Source organism: Embiotoca jacksoni, unplaced genomic scaffold, assembly GCF_022577435.1.
Source record: "Embiotoca jacksoni isolate LCO1_2020_lvr unplaced genomic scaffold, fEmbJac1.0.p SCAF_25, whole genome shotgun sequence".
In the NCBI taxonomy this organism is placed as follows: domain Eukaryota; kingdom Metazoa; phylum Chordata; class Actinopteri; family Embiotocidae; genus Embiotoca; species Embiotoca jacksoni.
The window spans coordinates 4,588,642-4,604,999 of NW_027185376.1; the positions used below are offsets into that span (position 1 = coordinate 4,588,642).

Below are 16,358 nucleotides of genomic sequence, written 5' to 3' on the forward strand. Positions count from 1 at the left end.
CCAAATAAAAAGAGTTCCAATTCCTTTTTCTACCTTCTTTCGGTCTGGGTCCATTACAGCCAATCGCCGAGGCCCATCACTCGCTCTGCAAAATGGACACCGGATAAAACCGATTCGATTTCGGCCCAGTCGCCTCCAGATGATCACGATATGCGACGGTTTGAAATCGGGGAATTATCTCCGAGCCGTCTGTGGAGTCCAGCTAATTGGCTTAAATCCCATCATAGTGGAGGCTTCTTACCAAGTGAAATATTTGGTTTGTTCGCCTCACAGGAAAGAGTTTGTAACTGCAGGTCCTTTTCTTTTTCTTTTCTTTTATGTAAAGAGCCTCTCGTGTCCTGGCATCCCGGCTCAGGTTGACTCCGTCATCTCGCTTAATTCAAACAGACACAACAGGCCACTGGAACAGAACGGATGTTTCCCCTTTTGTATGGGAAGTCTCTGTGGGAGCAATTATGTATGAGCCTCTTCTCCTGTTATGAAAAATTGATTCTTCTTTTTTTTTTCTTTTTTTTCCTGTAATTTTGAACAGTCCACTTTCGTATGCCCTCGCGTGTCCTGCTTCGCCTCATTCCTTCTAGATGCCGGAGTTGGTTGTCAGCTCTCGGGCGAAACATCTCGTTAAAGTCGCAGTTAAAAAAAAAAAATAATCAAGATTTGATCTTGTCCAGAGATGTCAGTTCCCCCGGACTACGTGGAAGCCACCCGGAGCGTTGGTCGATTCCTCCACCACCACCACCACCCTCACCCTCCTCAACTCTGGGATGAGCGATACTTGAAGGCTGAGTCGGCCATACAGTGGAAACCAGTGCAGAATAAAGAGACAGAGCTCCAGATCACTGTGGCATGAAAGGAATCCTCTGTTTGGCGCTGGTTGTTGACTCCTTCCACCCCCCAACCCCGTCCCTCTGTCCCCCGTCCCCCCACCGCGTCCAGTAAGAGACCATCGTTTTACTGGTCTGCCCTCAGTCAGACATTGCAGCCTTTCATCTCTCTGAGGAAGGGCAGCTGCTCCGGGGCTCTCTTCGGCTCCACGGGGAGCTTTTTTTTTTTTTTTTTTTTTTTTTTTTCTTTTTACCCCTGTTTGGGTCTCCGGTCACTTTGTTGTGATTAAAGCTGCGTTACATAACATTTTGTGGCTATATCTATATATCATGAGCCAGAAACAACAAAAACAAAAAAAAGGTTTATATCCTCAACAGTTTGGATTGTATAGATTCATCTTGTGTGCACAAATCAAAGTATGCACGGACAATGTGCCCAAATTTCAGGTCCAACCAAAGATTACCCAACCAGATGCAACTACTCACAATTTTAAATTTCTTTTTTTTTTTTTAGTCTGCAACCTTTTGAAACCTGCCAGCTTACACCAAAGCAGCAAGACGAGTTGGTGTAAAATCTCCATAGCAACACCTTTCAGTACTTCGGTTTTAACTGCCAGGTTTTTTTTTTTTTTTAAAGCTTTTTCATAGCTGATTATCATTTGTAGCGTCCATGAAACACGACGGAGGATGGTGATTAAACGGAGCGGTTCCTTCGTTGGAACCGTTCCTCGGGGTAAATCGACGAGGCGATGCTCCCTTTGGTTGCGTCTAAACTTTGCCATTTCGATCGGCTGAGAGTTTGTAACTGGTCGATCGCATATATAGCGGTAATCAAGTACTTTTGGGGAAGTCCAGATTCAGAAAATCTCATTTCATTTGGGGCCAGCCGGTGTAGAAAGTCACTGATTTCTCTAAAGGGGATTTGGCTAAATAGTCAAACTGTGGCGCAATTTCAGCAGGAAAACCATCTTAGTCTCCAGAAGCATAAATAATGCATCCATGTCTTTGCGAAAGAAAATGAAAGGGACACTCCTCTGAAAATAGAAATCTCTGAGTATGATTTAAGCACACAATAGACTTAATTTCATTCCTCTGAAATAATAATGGGGTGTCCCTCAAACTTCTCTTTTAAGTGCAGCTTGTCACTGCCCAGCTTATATATTAATGCTTTTGTGTGTTTTTGCTGTAATAATGAACCGAAATCGTCTTGTGACGTCTAAATTTGTAGGGCCACGAAACTTAATTCCCACCATTAGTTAGAGGCCAGAAAATGTTCCGACACTTCGGTCATTATATCCTGTGCCGGATTTTTATTATTTTGTAAAAAAAGAAAAAGATGGACGACCCCACTGATGAAAAGCGCAGCCTCGTGATTTAATGAATTAAACTTTCCTAAGCTGCTGTATGACGAGTTCATTGAATCCCAGCGCTCCCTTTTGTACCGTGCACATCATTATTTAAATTATTATTTTTTGGAACATCACTCACATCCCTCGTCTTCTGTCACTTCGCCGTGTCCCCACCCCCCACCCCCCCCCACCCCGCCCCGTACAGACGGTGGACATCCATAAAGAGAAGGTGGCCCGGCGGGAGATCGGGATCCTCACCACCAACAAGAACACGGCGAGGACTCACAAGATCATCGCGCCGGCCAACATGGAGCGGCCGGTCAGGTACATCAGGAAGCCCATCGACTACACCGTGCTGGACGACGTCGGCCACGGCGTGAAGGTGAGCGGGGCTTTTTTCTGTTTTGTTTTTTTTTGGTCCGTCGGTTCACTTCTGTTCTTCCACTTTCTTCTCCTGTACCTAATCCCCCCCCCCCACACACACACACAACTCCCCCCCTCCACCACCACCTTTATTCTACTCCTCGCTTTCTCGCCAGAGGTATTCCTACATCTCATCTCTCTCTCTCTCCCACTTTGACTCTCTTTCTCTCACTCTCTCTCCCATCTCTTGCGCTTTCCCTCTTTCATCTTCAGAAAGCAGCACCCCCCCCCCCCCCCCCCCCTCCCAACCACCACCACCACCATCACCACCACCACCCTTCTGACCCTACAGGAATATTGTCTCGGTGTGGGTTGGTGGGAACCGGTTTGGGGGTGGAGATGAACTCAAAAAAGCGATTACATCATGGAGCTTTTCAGAAAAGCAGCTCTATTCTTAGAGTGGTGTGAAAATGGCAAATGGAGGCAAATTAGTGACTTGTTTCTTTTTGTTTTTTTTTGTTTTTTTTTAAATGCACTCAGTGCCCCCGACTGCCCTCACAGCTGACGATGCCGTTACATTTATTTAAGTTGTCGAATAGCGGAAGTTGGAAAAGCAGCTTCTTGATGCTACCGAGCAGAAACTCGCTTCCCTCTTGCCATTAGGGGCTTTTTTTTTTTTTTTTTTTTTTGGGGTCACTGGGTTGTCCTGACGGTGACATCATTTCCCCGATTGGCTGCGGGCATTTTTTCTTTCTTTTTTTTTCAATCTTGAGCGTCCTCCGCTCCCATCAATCAGCCAATCAATTGCAGCTGTCAGACAGATTGGATTAGAGGCCCGCCATTACCGTCCCGTAGTGTTACAGGCATTGATAAGACGGGATAAAAGCCGTTGTGCCACTCTCAATTTTACTGTGGAGTGAAATTGCCTTGGACACTTCCATAATGTTTACTGGGGGATGTGTTTCTCACCACAGGAACCGGGTTTTCATCGATTATTATTAGTATTATATTCTTAAAAACTGTGGCTACTTTATTTCTCAATGAAACTAGAGTTGTCAATGTTTTTGGGATTTCAAGAGTGAGAGGAGAAAAACAAACTCGCATCTGTAGTCCGATTGTGAAGCCGGAGGATGTTTGCTTAGCTTAGCATCAGTACTGGAATTGCAGTTACTTCCTGGTCACCGAAAGTGGCACCATAAAAGCAAAAAAATAGTTTCGTCAACTGTTGTTTTTTTGTTGTTGTTGTTGTTGTTTTTTTTTACTCCTCCAGCGTTCTGACTGCGTTACATTAAACAGAAGAGTGGCTCCGGATAAGGATCGCGCTTCATCGTTGCGCAACAACAAAAAAAGTGACTGAAACCGTCGAGCTTTTTTTTTTTTTTTTTTTTTCACGGCTGCTTTGAGACCGTCTGATGCGTCTATTTTAAGAAAATTACGTATTACGCTGGGCCTAATCTCGGCGGATTTTCTCCTGTAAATGTCTTTCTAAATGCTGCATTTAGTAAGGGAATTGTGACGGGGAACACACACACACACACACACACACACACACACACACACACACACACGTGTGCCCGCAGCAGCCCGACACCACTCACCTCCTTTCATCTGTGTTTGTCACAGCCCCCTGAAGAGCCGATCGATATTTAGCGTCAATACTGCGTATTAATTCATAGAGTGCCCCGTGACGGCTGCTGTCGGAGGCCCGGCCGGCCTCTACGGGAACGTCCGCAGCCGTGGTTTACTCGCCGACCGGGATCGATGCTTTAATGGGGGTTTAAATCATGTCTATCGGCTCCAGTTTACCGTGGGACTTGCTGCATCTGGCCCTCCACCCCCTCGAGGCTTCGCACCGGCCTCGATGTGCGACCGGAGTTTTTTTTTATTTTTATTTATTTATTTATTTTTAACGGCTCGCGCACAAAAGGTTTTGTTTCGTGAGAACACCTGCAAACACGGAGAGGAAAACATCGTGCGCCGTTCATTATTGAATAGAAAAGCTTTTCCTTCGTATCCGTTGCCCGGAGGGGAGGGGGGGGGGGGGAGAGGATGAAAACAGAGAAAATAAAAATAACAAAAAGAAGAGAAACCGAGAGAAAAGAGAAGATTCATCGAGGGAAAAATAATCAGATTGTGACGCATCGTATCGGCGAACGCTGGAATCGCACAACGGGAGCGATCGGGAACGCTGCGGCATCTCGAGACGTTCTGACAGTGATCTGATGCTTTTCTTTTTCTTTTTCTTTTTTTTAAGCATTAATACGAAAGATGAGATTTATTCTTCCAGTCAGCTGATGCTTAATCTAGTCAGCGGGGCTTTCAGGAATCCAGGAATGATGATGTCAGGTGTTTTCAAAGTTACATTTCAGTCTTTCGCTTTCCTGCCAGATGTCACTTAAGAGTTTACGTCATTATTAAGGGGATAGTTCAAGTTTTTTTTAACTCGCTTTTTATGCTTTTTGAAACCTGCCAGTTCACACACTCAGCAGGGGGGAGGTTGGGGGGAGGGGGGGAGCAGTTGCTGAGCCCAAAAAAACAACAAATTGCACAACTGTCAAAAATGTCCTAAAATGATTTTTTTTGCAGATGCATCTCTGAGGCAGAATAGAACATTTAGCCGTCGCTTACGGTGACTCTGCATTTCCTGCTACTGCTTGACGAGAACAAGCCGCCCAGGTGTGTCTCATTGCTTTTGAAGTGAAGCGGCTGCAGCAGGAAACGTTTGCATCTGCGGTCACTTCATCCAGCTTCGATACGGCGTGAAGGGAGTCGTCGGAAGAAGACTTTGAGGCCGAGGCGTATCGCCGACGACTCCGCTGACCTCAGGGAGTGTTTGTCTCTGACGCTGCACTGCGGGGTTTTTTTTTACCCTCCACCCCACCCCAAGCTGGACACGCTCGGCCCTTTTCTGACTTAATAATGACCGTCATCTGAACCTGACTGTCCGTAATTCATCTTTGATGTTCTTAAAGCGTTTAGCAGGGCGATAAGGCGAAAGGCGCTCGTCGGCCTCGTCGTTTTCCGGCGTGACCTAGATTGTAAATTGAATCTCGTCTGGCTCCGATAACACGAGAGAGTGAAATCCAAACTATAAATGCCATTCACAGCTGCACTGAAGGTGTTTCCTGTTTTTTGGGGATTTTTTTTTCTTTTCTAAAACGTACTGACCTATGCTCTGATTTGTGCTTTTGGTTTCATCCCCCCTCTCTCTCTCTCTCTCTCTCTCTCTCTTTCTCTTTCTTTCTCTTTCTTTCTGTCTCTCGTTGTCTTGTGATGCTACGCTGCTTTCTGCAAAGGCCACTGGGGAAAGCTGCATTATAGATGAGCCACTTGACTCTGTAGTTGTCAAACTGCAGATCAACCCCTGCTGCTACGGTGGCTCTGTATTCTCTTTGACATCGAGTGTGAGGGGTGTCTTCTGTTGTTTTGTTTGTGTGGTTTTTTTTTTTTAATTTTATTATTGTGCCAGTAATGTGATAATCTGACGTTATTCTAGTTTTAAACCTGAAAAAAAAAAAAAAAAAAAAAATACAGTATGTAGCATGAAGGATGCAAAACAAAAACAAAAAAACGGTGCACGTTTTAATGACATTTGTATGACATTTAAAGGGTGAATTCCTCAGTTTCAGCGTTTCACTTCAGCTCTGCCGTCAGATCCCCGTGGTTTCTTTGACTTAAGCTCTGGGTGTGGCGCTGAAGTAAAGCGCTTGTAACTGCTGACCCGCTCGGGCCGTTTCTAACGTGTAAAAGTCAGCGATCACTTTTTCTACTTTGACTTCTACCTACCCGTTGACGTGTGGCCATTTTGACATGCCCTCTTTCTGTCTCTTTCTCTCTCTCTCTCTCTCTCTCTCTCTCTTCTTGTTTATTTTGTTTTCCCCTTCGCCCACACTAAGTGGCTAAAAGCCAAGGTAAGTCAGCTTCGTCACATGACCCATTTTGCTCCGATATATTATTGATAGATCCGTTCGACTCCCTTTTCCGCAGCAAACTCCCCGTACGTGTGATTATGTTTCCCGTATCGTTTCCCCTGTAACCGACCCGTAGACGTCCCCTGTAGCGAAGAACATCCAGTTCTCGAGGCCTTGTAACATCCTCCCTGCCTGTTTACCGATCCTGTACTTGTCGTCGTTTACCTTTCATGTTGTGTAGTCGTCCCTAAATGCCTCCCTAGTTTATTTGATACTTACAGGTTTCCAGATAACTCGCATATATCAGCAATTGTAGCATCGATGCTGTATAAACATCCTGTAAATTGCAAATGCAGGGTCCTCTTCAAGTTGTTGTTTTTTTTTTTTTTCCTTATGTGCATGTTAGGACATAAACGTTTTGCAAGGAGCCTCACTTAAAAAAAAACAACAACAACAACAGAGGTTTCTAACCTGCAATAAGCAGCAAACCCACCAGGACTGAGATAAAAACACAAATCTGGGTGGGATTACACAACTCAAAATATGTCATCTGGGCAGCCTGTAACATCTGATTTTCATCACCATAAACAGTGATCACCCACTGTCGCTGAAATCATTTGTCTTTTTTAAAGTACTCATCTTGTGTTTTTTTTTTTTTTTTAACCTCAGCAACATGGAAACAATCAGTCGATCCGAGGAGGAACACTATCGAGGACCAATCCGCCGACGCAGAAGCCGCCCAGCCCTCCGATGTCGGGGCGCGGCACGCTAGGTAAGGATCCCGTTTTTTTTCCAGTCGCCATGAAAGGAAGACTAATCCTCTAATTATCAAACACTAAATGAGAAGAAGAAAAAAAAAGCCTCTTGTGGGCGAGATAATCGAGCGTGCAGTTTCGCCGCATGTCACGTGTATTTATTTTTGGCATTTGGGCTGCTTTAACTTAGTGAATATAACGTGAAGAAGTGCATGACATAACACGCTGAACAGGCAATGAGCCTGAAGACGCTCCAGGGAATTATTAACTTCAGTTTTTGGTCGTGATCGTTGAATCTTGTTTGGTTTTAGCTAAAAAAAAAAAAAAAAAACACACAAAAAAAAAAACACAACCAAAAAAAAGGATATACGTGATGGGATCCGAAAAAAAAACCCAAAGTCAGTGAAATTTCATCTGTTAGTGTGAAGCTCAGCAGTCGTCGTCTGATACTCAGCAGCTGTCGCCGACACTGATCACGCATCAATTCCGAGGCTAAACTGTGACGTACTCGCATCCGTGGTGCGGCGCGCCGCGTCCAGCTGGGAGGACTGATAGGATTTACAACGCTCTGCTGATCACTCCCTCGCAGATTTACACAGCGCTGCGATCACTCTCGTCCTTGATTTATCAATATTTGCTTTTCTTTTCTTTTTTTTTTCTTTTTTTCCTATTTCCGGTGCGGGTTTTGCCGTAGGCGCAACACGTCCTACAAGACCCTGGAGCCGGTGAAGCCGCCCACGGTGCCCAACGACTACATGACCAGCCCCGCCCGGCTGGGCAGCCAGCAAGGGCAGCAGCACAGCCCCGGACGCACGGCCTCGCTCAACCAGAGGCAACGCACACACAGGTAGGTACAGGAAAAGAGGGGAAGCGAGTTTTATGCCCTTGAATGTGGAATATCGTTGGGAGTTTCGAGCCGTTTCAAACGTGTTTCAGGACGGCCGACAGCGAACGACACCGGTCTCGTTTAAAGCGGAGCTTTTTTCAGGGCCGAATGCATCTGACAAAATTTGACGACTTGAAGATGTCGGCGTGGCCTTCGGCAATTTAAAATGTCAAATTTTTGTTGTTGTTGTTGTTGTAAATACACCATGATTATTGAACAAGAAACACATTATGTATGATAGCAATCAAGTCATTTTTCGTCAGTAGTGGAAACCAGCCTTTAAAACAGTCGCAAGTAGAGTTTCTTATGGACACCAGAAAGGGCTGAAGATCATTAAAAAAAAACTATTAATACCAGTACTGATAACTTGACTTTAATATATAATATAATATCTTTGTCAGTAAAAATACAATTGTGTTATACATTATGGTGCAAATACTAAGTTTTCATGCAGTTTAGAGGGGGGAGAGTTCAGAACCGGGTTGTTTTTCTACAATTTACACGCGTGCCCTAAACGCACCTCGCATGTAGGGCGTCGGTAGATGCTAACCAGCCGGCTGCACCCTGAGAAACCTGCTGTTTCTGCAGCGCACGCCACTGAGACAGGTATCTGGCTTAGAATCAGTCAGAAAAGATCCAAAATAAGGCGTTCAAATATCAGATTTTCTTACTTCAATTTAAACCTGTGATTTTTGTTTTGTTTTATCTACGTGGTCTACAAAATATGATAAAATACAGAATAAGACAACGAGGACCAAAATTGCCAACGAAAATTCAACAATCAGACCTTTTTTTTTGTGAAATTTAATATTCTAAAATTAGTTTTCATACAACTTAAAAAAAAAAAAAGTTGAAAGGCACCTCAGTCTGACCCGATATTAAAAATATGCAGCTAAGATTCCGTCATCATTGGTATTCAGTTGTTATTCTCAAATCGGACAGGCGCCTGCTGACGTGACAAGTTGAAAGATCGTCGACTAAAAAGTCTCTCAAAATCTGCAATTGTAATTAATGGAGCTTTTAACGGAGAGTGAGACAAGCCCTTTTTAAAATGTAGAAGTGGGATTTATTGCTGCAGCTACACCTCTAAACTGAGCACTAAACACGTAGCTGGGGTTTCAATAATGTGTGGAAAGCATCTCGCCGGTCTCCTCCATGTCGGATAGTTCTAATCTCCCCGTTCAGTACAGCAGTTTAGAGCACTTTCACACCTCTTCCCGCGCACCGCTACACTAAATCCAGCATTTGTCTGACAAGGCTCGGAGGGCTTCTTACCGCGACCTGAATCACTCTGATATTAATATCTGTAAAAGCCTCTAATATAAAGTGCTGTTTCCAAAAAAAAAAAAAAAAAAATTCAACTGCAGCATGGAAACAGTGAAGGACTGTCCCCCAGAAATCTCAACGCGGAAAAGCAGCAGGCGCTTTCGTCAAAATTTGAGTTATGAGTGTGTGAAGTCGCCTCATTAGCTAAAAAGCCTGTTATGCTGACTGTGATGCTCATAAATATTACATAACTTTTCTTTCTTTTCTTTTCTTTTTTCTTTTCTTCCCCCTCTGGTCCAACTTCTCTTTCTTGCTCATGTATGTTTGTGTACGGCAGCTCGTTCACTCGGTGCCGTTTCAAACTCCTGCTGGCCTCGCTTGTTTTAAAGGATTTGGGAGCAACAAAAAAAATAAAAAAAACAAAACACGAGTTGCTGACCTGTGAGTTAAAGCCACCCTGACGCCCCCTTTAACAAACCGATGCCGCCCTCCGACTCGGACCCCCCCCCCACCCCCCCCTCTTCCCTCCTCCCGCTCCGGCTAATATTACTGTTGCATCACTATTTGATTATTACCGGCTCGAAGTCGGCCGCGCTTATTCAGCTCATCGGTCTCTGTCAAATTTAATATCGGCATCTGCGTGTACTCCCGCTGCACCCTCCCTGCTATTATCTAATATCTCCGTACGGGAGATATTACTTTTTTCTTTTTTCTTTTTTAGAAATGAAGCTTATTGCAGTCGCTGCAGGATCCCCGGTAATAAAAAAATTTGTTGTAACAGACCGCCAGCATACGGTTGAACTCCTGCCTCTGGTGTGAAAACTTTAAACAGGGTGCATGAAAGATGGCGTCCGGCTGTGTGGACGCAGCGTATCGCTGCCCGATCCGGACCAGAAACCCGGATTCCTTTTTTTTTTTTTTTTTTTTTCTTTTCTTTTTTTAAAGCAACCAACAGAAACGTCACCCGTTGGTTTGTGAACCGGCTCGATCTGATTGGAAACCGGAGGTCGCTATGCCCCGCCCACCTGCAGACCCCGTAGCGGAAACCTGACCGCAGCGCAGGCCTGTCAATCAAGCATATTTCTTACAAGACATGCAGCTTAAAGTGCTGTACAGCAAGAAAAATGACACGCAGCGCTTTACATATAAATGAACATTTTAAAAGTATAGAAAATAAATAAAATGCACAAGAACAGATCAAATTATATACAAATAGAGTTGAAATATAAAATATAGCAATATGCATTTTAAAGTGCAAGAGAGCTTCAAGAGTAGCGAGTTAAAGGCTGATGTAAAGAGATATGTTTGATATGTTGATAGATGTTTTCATCATTCTTTTGAAAGTATTTACCGAGCTGGCTTCCCCGATGTCTAACAGGTAGTTTGTTCCACATCTTTGGAGCGTAGCTGACAAAAGCTGAATCGATAACGCTCTCGGCCACTTTGAAAGTCTACTTTTCCCATTTCAAAGTGAAGTTACATGCCACAATTCACAAACGCACACTCGTAGTTTTTTACTTTTTGTTCAGTCTTTTGTTTTAGTTTTTTTTCTCTCCCCATTGGCTCCAGGGATTTTTGTCAGCTGTGATTAAGTGAGCTGGAACTTTTTTTTTTTAAGCCTAGCTGCTTGTGTGCGTGTGCGTGTGTGTGTGTGTGTGTGTATGTGTATGTGTGTGTGCGTGTGTGTGTCACAGATGGCTGATTTTTATAAACAGTTCCCTATATTAAGCAGAGAGGCTGAATGGAGCCGAGCGCTCGGTGGCGGTGAAACAAAGGAGGAGGATGGAGAAAGCGAAGGAACGGGGAAGTTATGGAGGGATTAAGAGTGGATAAAGCCAAAACATGCATATCGGGGGGAGGGGGGGGGGGGTGATGGGGAGGGGTGAAGTAACGGCATTCCTGTCAAAAGAGGGACGACACTTAGCTCCCAAGTGCCGCCATCATCCTTCAGAGGGGGTAACCCCCCCCCCCCCCCTCCCCCGCTGGTTGTGCCTGGAGGGCCTCGACTGACATGGATAGGAGGAGAGGGTGGATAGATGTGTGTGTGGGGGGGGGGGGGCAGGAGGGGTTGTCTCCCTTTGCAGGCGATGAAGAGATGAGAGGAAGAGGTCGAGGGATGGTTTTAGGGGTTGAGAGGCGGAAGGGAGGATCAGGGATGAAAGAGGCAAGTGTGTGTGTGTGTGTGGGGGGGGGGGGGGGGGTGGGGGGGGGGCCTGACCAGAAATGAGAGATCAAGGCCAGTCAAAGAGAGAGAGAGAGTGTGGTGGGGGTGGGGGTGGATTTAGATGGCCAGGCCATTGATCTACAAGCCCCCGAGGTCAAACTCGGGGTGAAGCGGCTCACTGCAGAGCCGACACACATGCTGCATTCACACGTCCCGCAGCAGGACTGACGAAATGAAACATCACCAGCACGTCTCATACGATAAGATACGTCTCCGATAAGAGAAGCTGCCGTCGGAAACGCACCGGTTGTTCAGAAGGATGCTTTCAGAGAACTCTTCAGTCGTCGTAGCGGTTCATCATAACATTACCGGTGCTTCAGAACGATGTTGATATCGAAAGAAAATTTGATTTTCAATGCAATGAAATGAAATGACATCACAAAGTTTTTGCAAATTCACACTTTTAAGAACTTGAAAATAGGAAATATTTCGCTTTGCATTGCTTTTCTTTCTTTTTTTTTTTCTTTCTTTCTGTAAAGTCACATTTTAAACATGTTTTGCACGGCAATCAAAGGAAGGAAAAAAAAAACATCCTTTCAGCTTTTCCATCATTTCACATTTAGGCATATTTTCACTATTTTCCAGGCAAGGTCATTTTATTTCATATCGCAGCATTCAGACACGATTGCAAAGGTTCTTTACGGAGGCATAGAAATACATTAAATATAAGATATTAAGAAATGAAAACCGCATTTAACACGTAACTAATTCATATAACGCGACATATTGGACATCACATATGAATAACTACATGAAATCATTAACACAGAAGGTACACGTGGGTTATCAAGGAGCAGCATTTCACATGTAACGGATTAACATGTTAATGTGGTTTTCAAAGCTCGTCTGCTAACGAACAGTTTATGAATCTGATTTTGATAAATTGGAGCAGTCTGCATGAGCAGCAGCCGCGTCGCCGCTCAAATCCACGTTCGACATAAACGCAGCATACAGAACGTGAACTGTAGTTTGGCAGTAGCTCACATCACGCACAACAAAAGCGGTGGTTTTTAAAACGAGCCTCGTAATCCAATCACTGAACTTCATATTACTGGTTATAATTCACAGCGTGTGATTATCGCTGTAAATTCACTGTTTTGCGGTCGGTTAGAGGACCCGGGTTGAAGGTAGTTTTAGCCTGTTTGCACGCAGAAAGCTCTTAACGCCCCACTTTAATCCTGGAATATTCAATATCACTGAAATTTACTGAATTCCCCCCCCCCCCCCCCAAAAAAAACAACAACAACAACAAAAAAAACACCACATTTCCTTTTTCTGTCCTCCTCCTTTCAGTGGAAGCAGCGGGGGCAGCAGCAGCAGGGAGAACAGCGGCAGCAGCGGAATCGGCATTCCCATCGCCGTGCCTACACCCTCCATCCCCAACTCTGGACCAGGTGAGACCTCCGTACTCAGGCCGGGGTTCTCGGCGGGTCGCGTGCCCGACCGGCCGCGGGCATTTTTGTTTTTGCCTGAAAATGAAAATGATTTTTTTTTTTTTTTTTTTTTTTAGAGTTTACTTTATGTATAAATTACACAGTAGACGGTACACACTATATTCTACGTACTATTCTCCCGTGCCTCTCTGCATGTCGTTACATAAACGAATGAATTTGAGGGCAAACTGCACATTTTTTATAGATCTGGAGCACCAGATTTTTTTTTTATTTTTTTATAAGATACAATATGTGCACGTCAACATCTATACAAGGCGTTATTTGACAAGGTGTAAGTATATAATGTCCTATTTGCAGATAGTGGGACTACGCTACACAAAGCCTATGTTTACCAGACAGGGATTATGGAGGCCCATTGTGTTCTAAGCACAGCTGATTCTCTATCCTACTGTGTAAATAGGCCAAGCTGCGTGAGGCCTGCAGCTTTACAGTGTCCCAGCGTAAGGCCCACGTAACACGAGCCGCACGTCGGTGTATATATATATATATATATATATATTTTTTTTTTATTATTATTATTTTTTTTTACGTCGTGCCGATATCACGCCTGCGATGGTTTGAGCTTTTTTTTTGCGGAAGGATTTTTGAGAGGTAATATTCGAAGGTTTGTGTGAAGCGGCTGTTTTGGCCTCATCGCGAGGAGCCGGCCGGCCGGCCGGGGCAGCGCAGCCTCGCTCGCTCGCTCTCTCTCTCGCTCTCTCTCTTACTGCAAGCCGGTCGCCATGGAAACACTCGGTTCGACACTGGCGAGCGCGCTCCGTCTTGACAAAGTCGAAAGGGCCCCTTCAGTGGAGTGATGTGATGTTACGTAACGGAGCCGAGTGTTAGTGGAGAGGGAGGGAGGGGGGGGTCGAGACGGCGTCTCTCTCTCCCTCCCCCCCCTCCCCCCCTCCTGCTTTCAGCATTTAAAACTAATGTAAACACTCCTTTCAGTCCCGCCCATGTCCGCTCCCCCGGGGGGCCCTCCGCCTCCCCCGCCCCCCTCCTCCTCTACCTCCGCCTGCTCCTCCCGCGGCCGGGCTCGCCCCCCCACCACCGCCCGCACCGCCACCGCCACCGCCGCCGCCCATAGGTGAGACTCTTCAAACTCCGAGGACCGGACGCCGGATCGTCACCACGTCCGTCTTGATCTTCTCGGGGCGGAGATGCACAAAAATAAAGGGTGGTGTGGGTGTGGACGTCTGTTTGTGCGCGCTGCAAGCAAAACAGGTGCCTCTTAACGCATCGTATTCAAGTTTAGACCAGCTGAATTAAAGTCTGACGAGGAGACACGGCCTGCAAGGAAAAGCACCGATTAGGCGACGAGAATGCACCGAAGAGGAAGCAGCTGCACTTTAAACTCGACTTTCAGCCGATTTAAAGTATCATTGAGGAAACGAAACGGTCTCGCGCATTAAGGAGATATTAAGAAAATGAGGAGAGGCGTGAATCTAATTGTGACTCGTTGACGTCAGATTCCTTTGGCCCTTTGCTTGCAGTGCGAACAGTCATCGTTTCGACGCTTCTTGTTTGGAGATCCAGTTCAAACTCACACACAGGCTTTTTTTTTTTTAAACCTTGATCCTCGGTGGTGGTGATGGTGGTGGTGGTGGTGGTGATGGTGGTACTCTTACTTCCTGATTCTTCACTCATCTGTTTATTGGCCAGTAAAGCGGTCTCGTGTCACCTGGCCAAAGTTATTTTACTGCCTGCGGAATCTATCAAACGTGAAATTTGAAACTCAAGCTGCTGTTTACACACACATACGCTGCAAGTTGCATCAGGTAATATTCTCGAAGGGAGTTTTGTTGGCGCAAATGTTTTTCTGTCGATGTTGACTCTGAAGCACCGAGAGTTTGATTTTTACCATCCGGCCGTGTGATCAGTATCGGCGATTGTCTCCTATAATCACAGCACGGAGAAGTTTGTGTGTGTGTTCCTCTGATATTTTTGACTTCCTCTGGTTCCACCCGTTCCTATCTGAGAACACGGTTTCCTGAGAGACCGTACGTTATCTAGATATGCGAACAGGAAATGCTCCAGCAGGACAAAGAAGAAGAAGAAGTAGAAGAAGAAGAAGAAACAACCTCTAACCCCGCCTCTCCTTCTGTTTTTTGTTTTTTTTGTCTTTTACGATCTCACGTAAGCTTCAAACAATCCGAGTGCATTTTAATGTTGTCGTTGGAAGAGACGGCTTCGTTGTTTATTTTTTGACGGACGTTGTAAATGACACGCATGCAATCTTTAAAAAAAAAAAAAAAAAAAAGATGTGTGCGAAGTCAGTTTCACGGGATCGGGTCGGTTTGTTGTGTTGCTGCTCTTCTTCCTCCTCATCCTCCTCCTCCTCATCCTCCTCCTCACTGAATCTCTTTCCTCCCCAGCTTTCCGCTTTTAAGTGCAAGATTTAATCGGATCACTTCTTGGGACTCCTCTTGAAACATGTCCGGTGTAACTGTATTATCAAGGAACAATCTGTGCTGCTTCCCTCGAAGCTCACCTGCTTCCTCCTGCCTGGTTATTGATTGTCTTTTTTATTTTTTTATGAGGTGTGGGACTCTAATCAGTATTTCAAAAGCTCACGTGATCTTTTACGGTGTTGATGATTCTTTTTTTTACCCCTCTCCCCCTCTCTCTCTCTCCCTCCCTCTGTCTAACCTCCTTCCCTCTTGTGGTCCTGCCTTTCCTTTTTTTTTTTTTTTTTCCTCTTCTTTTTTCTTCCGGGTGTTTTCTAGCGGTGGCCCCCGGGCCCGGTCTGGGCCCCGCTCCAATGTCCCAGTTCGGAACCATCTCGCGGCAGATTTCGCGGCACAACCCCTCCAACTCCTCTGTCTCTATGGTTTCGGCCACGGGCACCTACCGCCGGGCGCCGTCGGTCACTTCGCAGTTCTCCTTGCAGCAGCAGCAGCAACTACAGCAGCAACTACAGCAGCAGCAACTGCAACAGCAACAGCAACAACAACAACAACAACAGCAACAGCAGCAGCAGCAGCAGCCTCATATTAACGGAGGCACTCCTGGCTACGGCCAGAACTCAAGTAAGGCCCTTCTGTCTCCAGCTTTCAACCTCCATTATAGATCCTGACCCGTAACTGAGGCACAAATTCCTCCAAAACCCGGCACAGCATCAGACTAAAGGGAGCTCAGCTTTGTAGCCACTAGACCAGTACTTCAAGTTTACTGGTGCGCCACAGCTTCCTGAAGGTCGCGCTCGCTTTCTTGTCAGAATTATCGACTTTTTGTTCTTCTCTCCCCCCTTTAACTCAGAGTGCAGGTTAAGGCTTGTTTAGTTGTTGTTTTTTTTTTTTTTTTTATCTAGCTCTGGCATGTCTTTTAGTATTGAGGGTTCG

At 45.4% G+C, this 16,358-nt stretch overlaps 1 protein-coding gene across 1 annotated transcript in view; it reads left to right on the forward strand.

Moving 5' to 3' along the window:
• The window catches only part of abi1a (abl-interactor 1a), a 41,131-nt gene that overhangs the window by 19,501 nt on the left and 5,272 nt on the right, over window positions 1-16,358 (forward strand). The window contains 8 exon segments of the mRNA XM_069159721.1: window positions 2,379-2,555; window positions 6,433-6,447; window positions 7,117-7,219; window positions 7,896-8,049; window positions 12,872-12,972; window positions 13,966-14,009; window positions 14,011-14,104; window positions 15,744-16,046. Of these exon segments, the coding sequence (XP_069015822.1) occupies window positions 2,379-2,555; window positions 6,433-6,447; window positions 7,117-7,219; window positions 7,896-8,049; window positions 12,872-12,972; window positions 13,966-14,009; window positions 14,011-14,104; window positions 15,744-16,046 (991 nt within the window).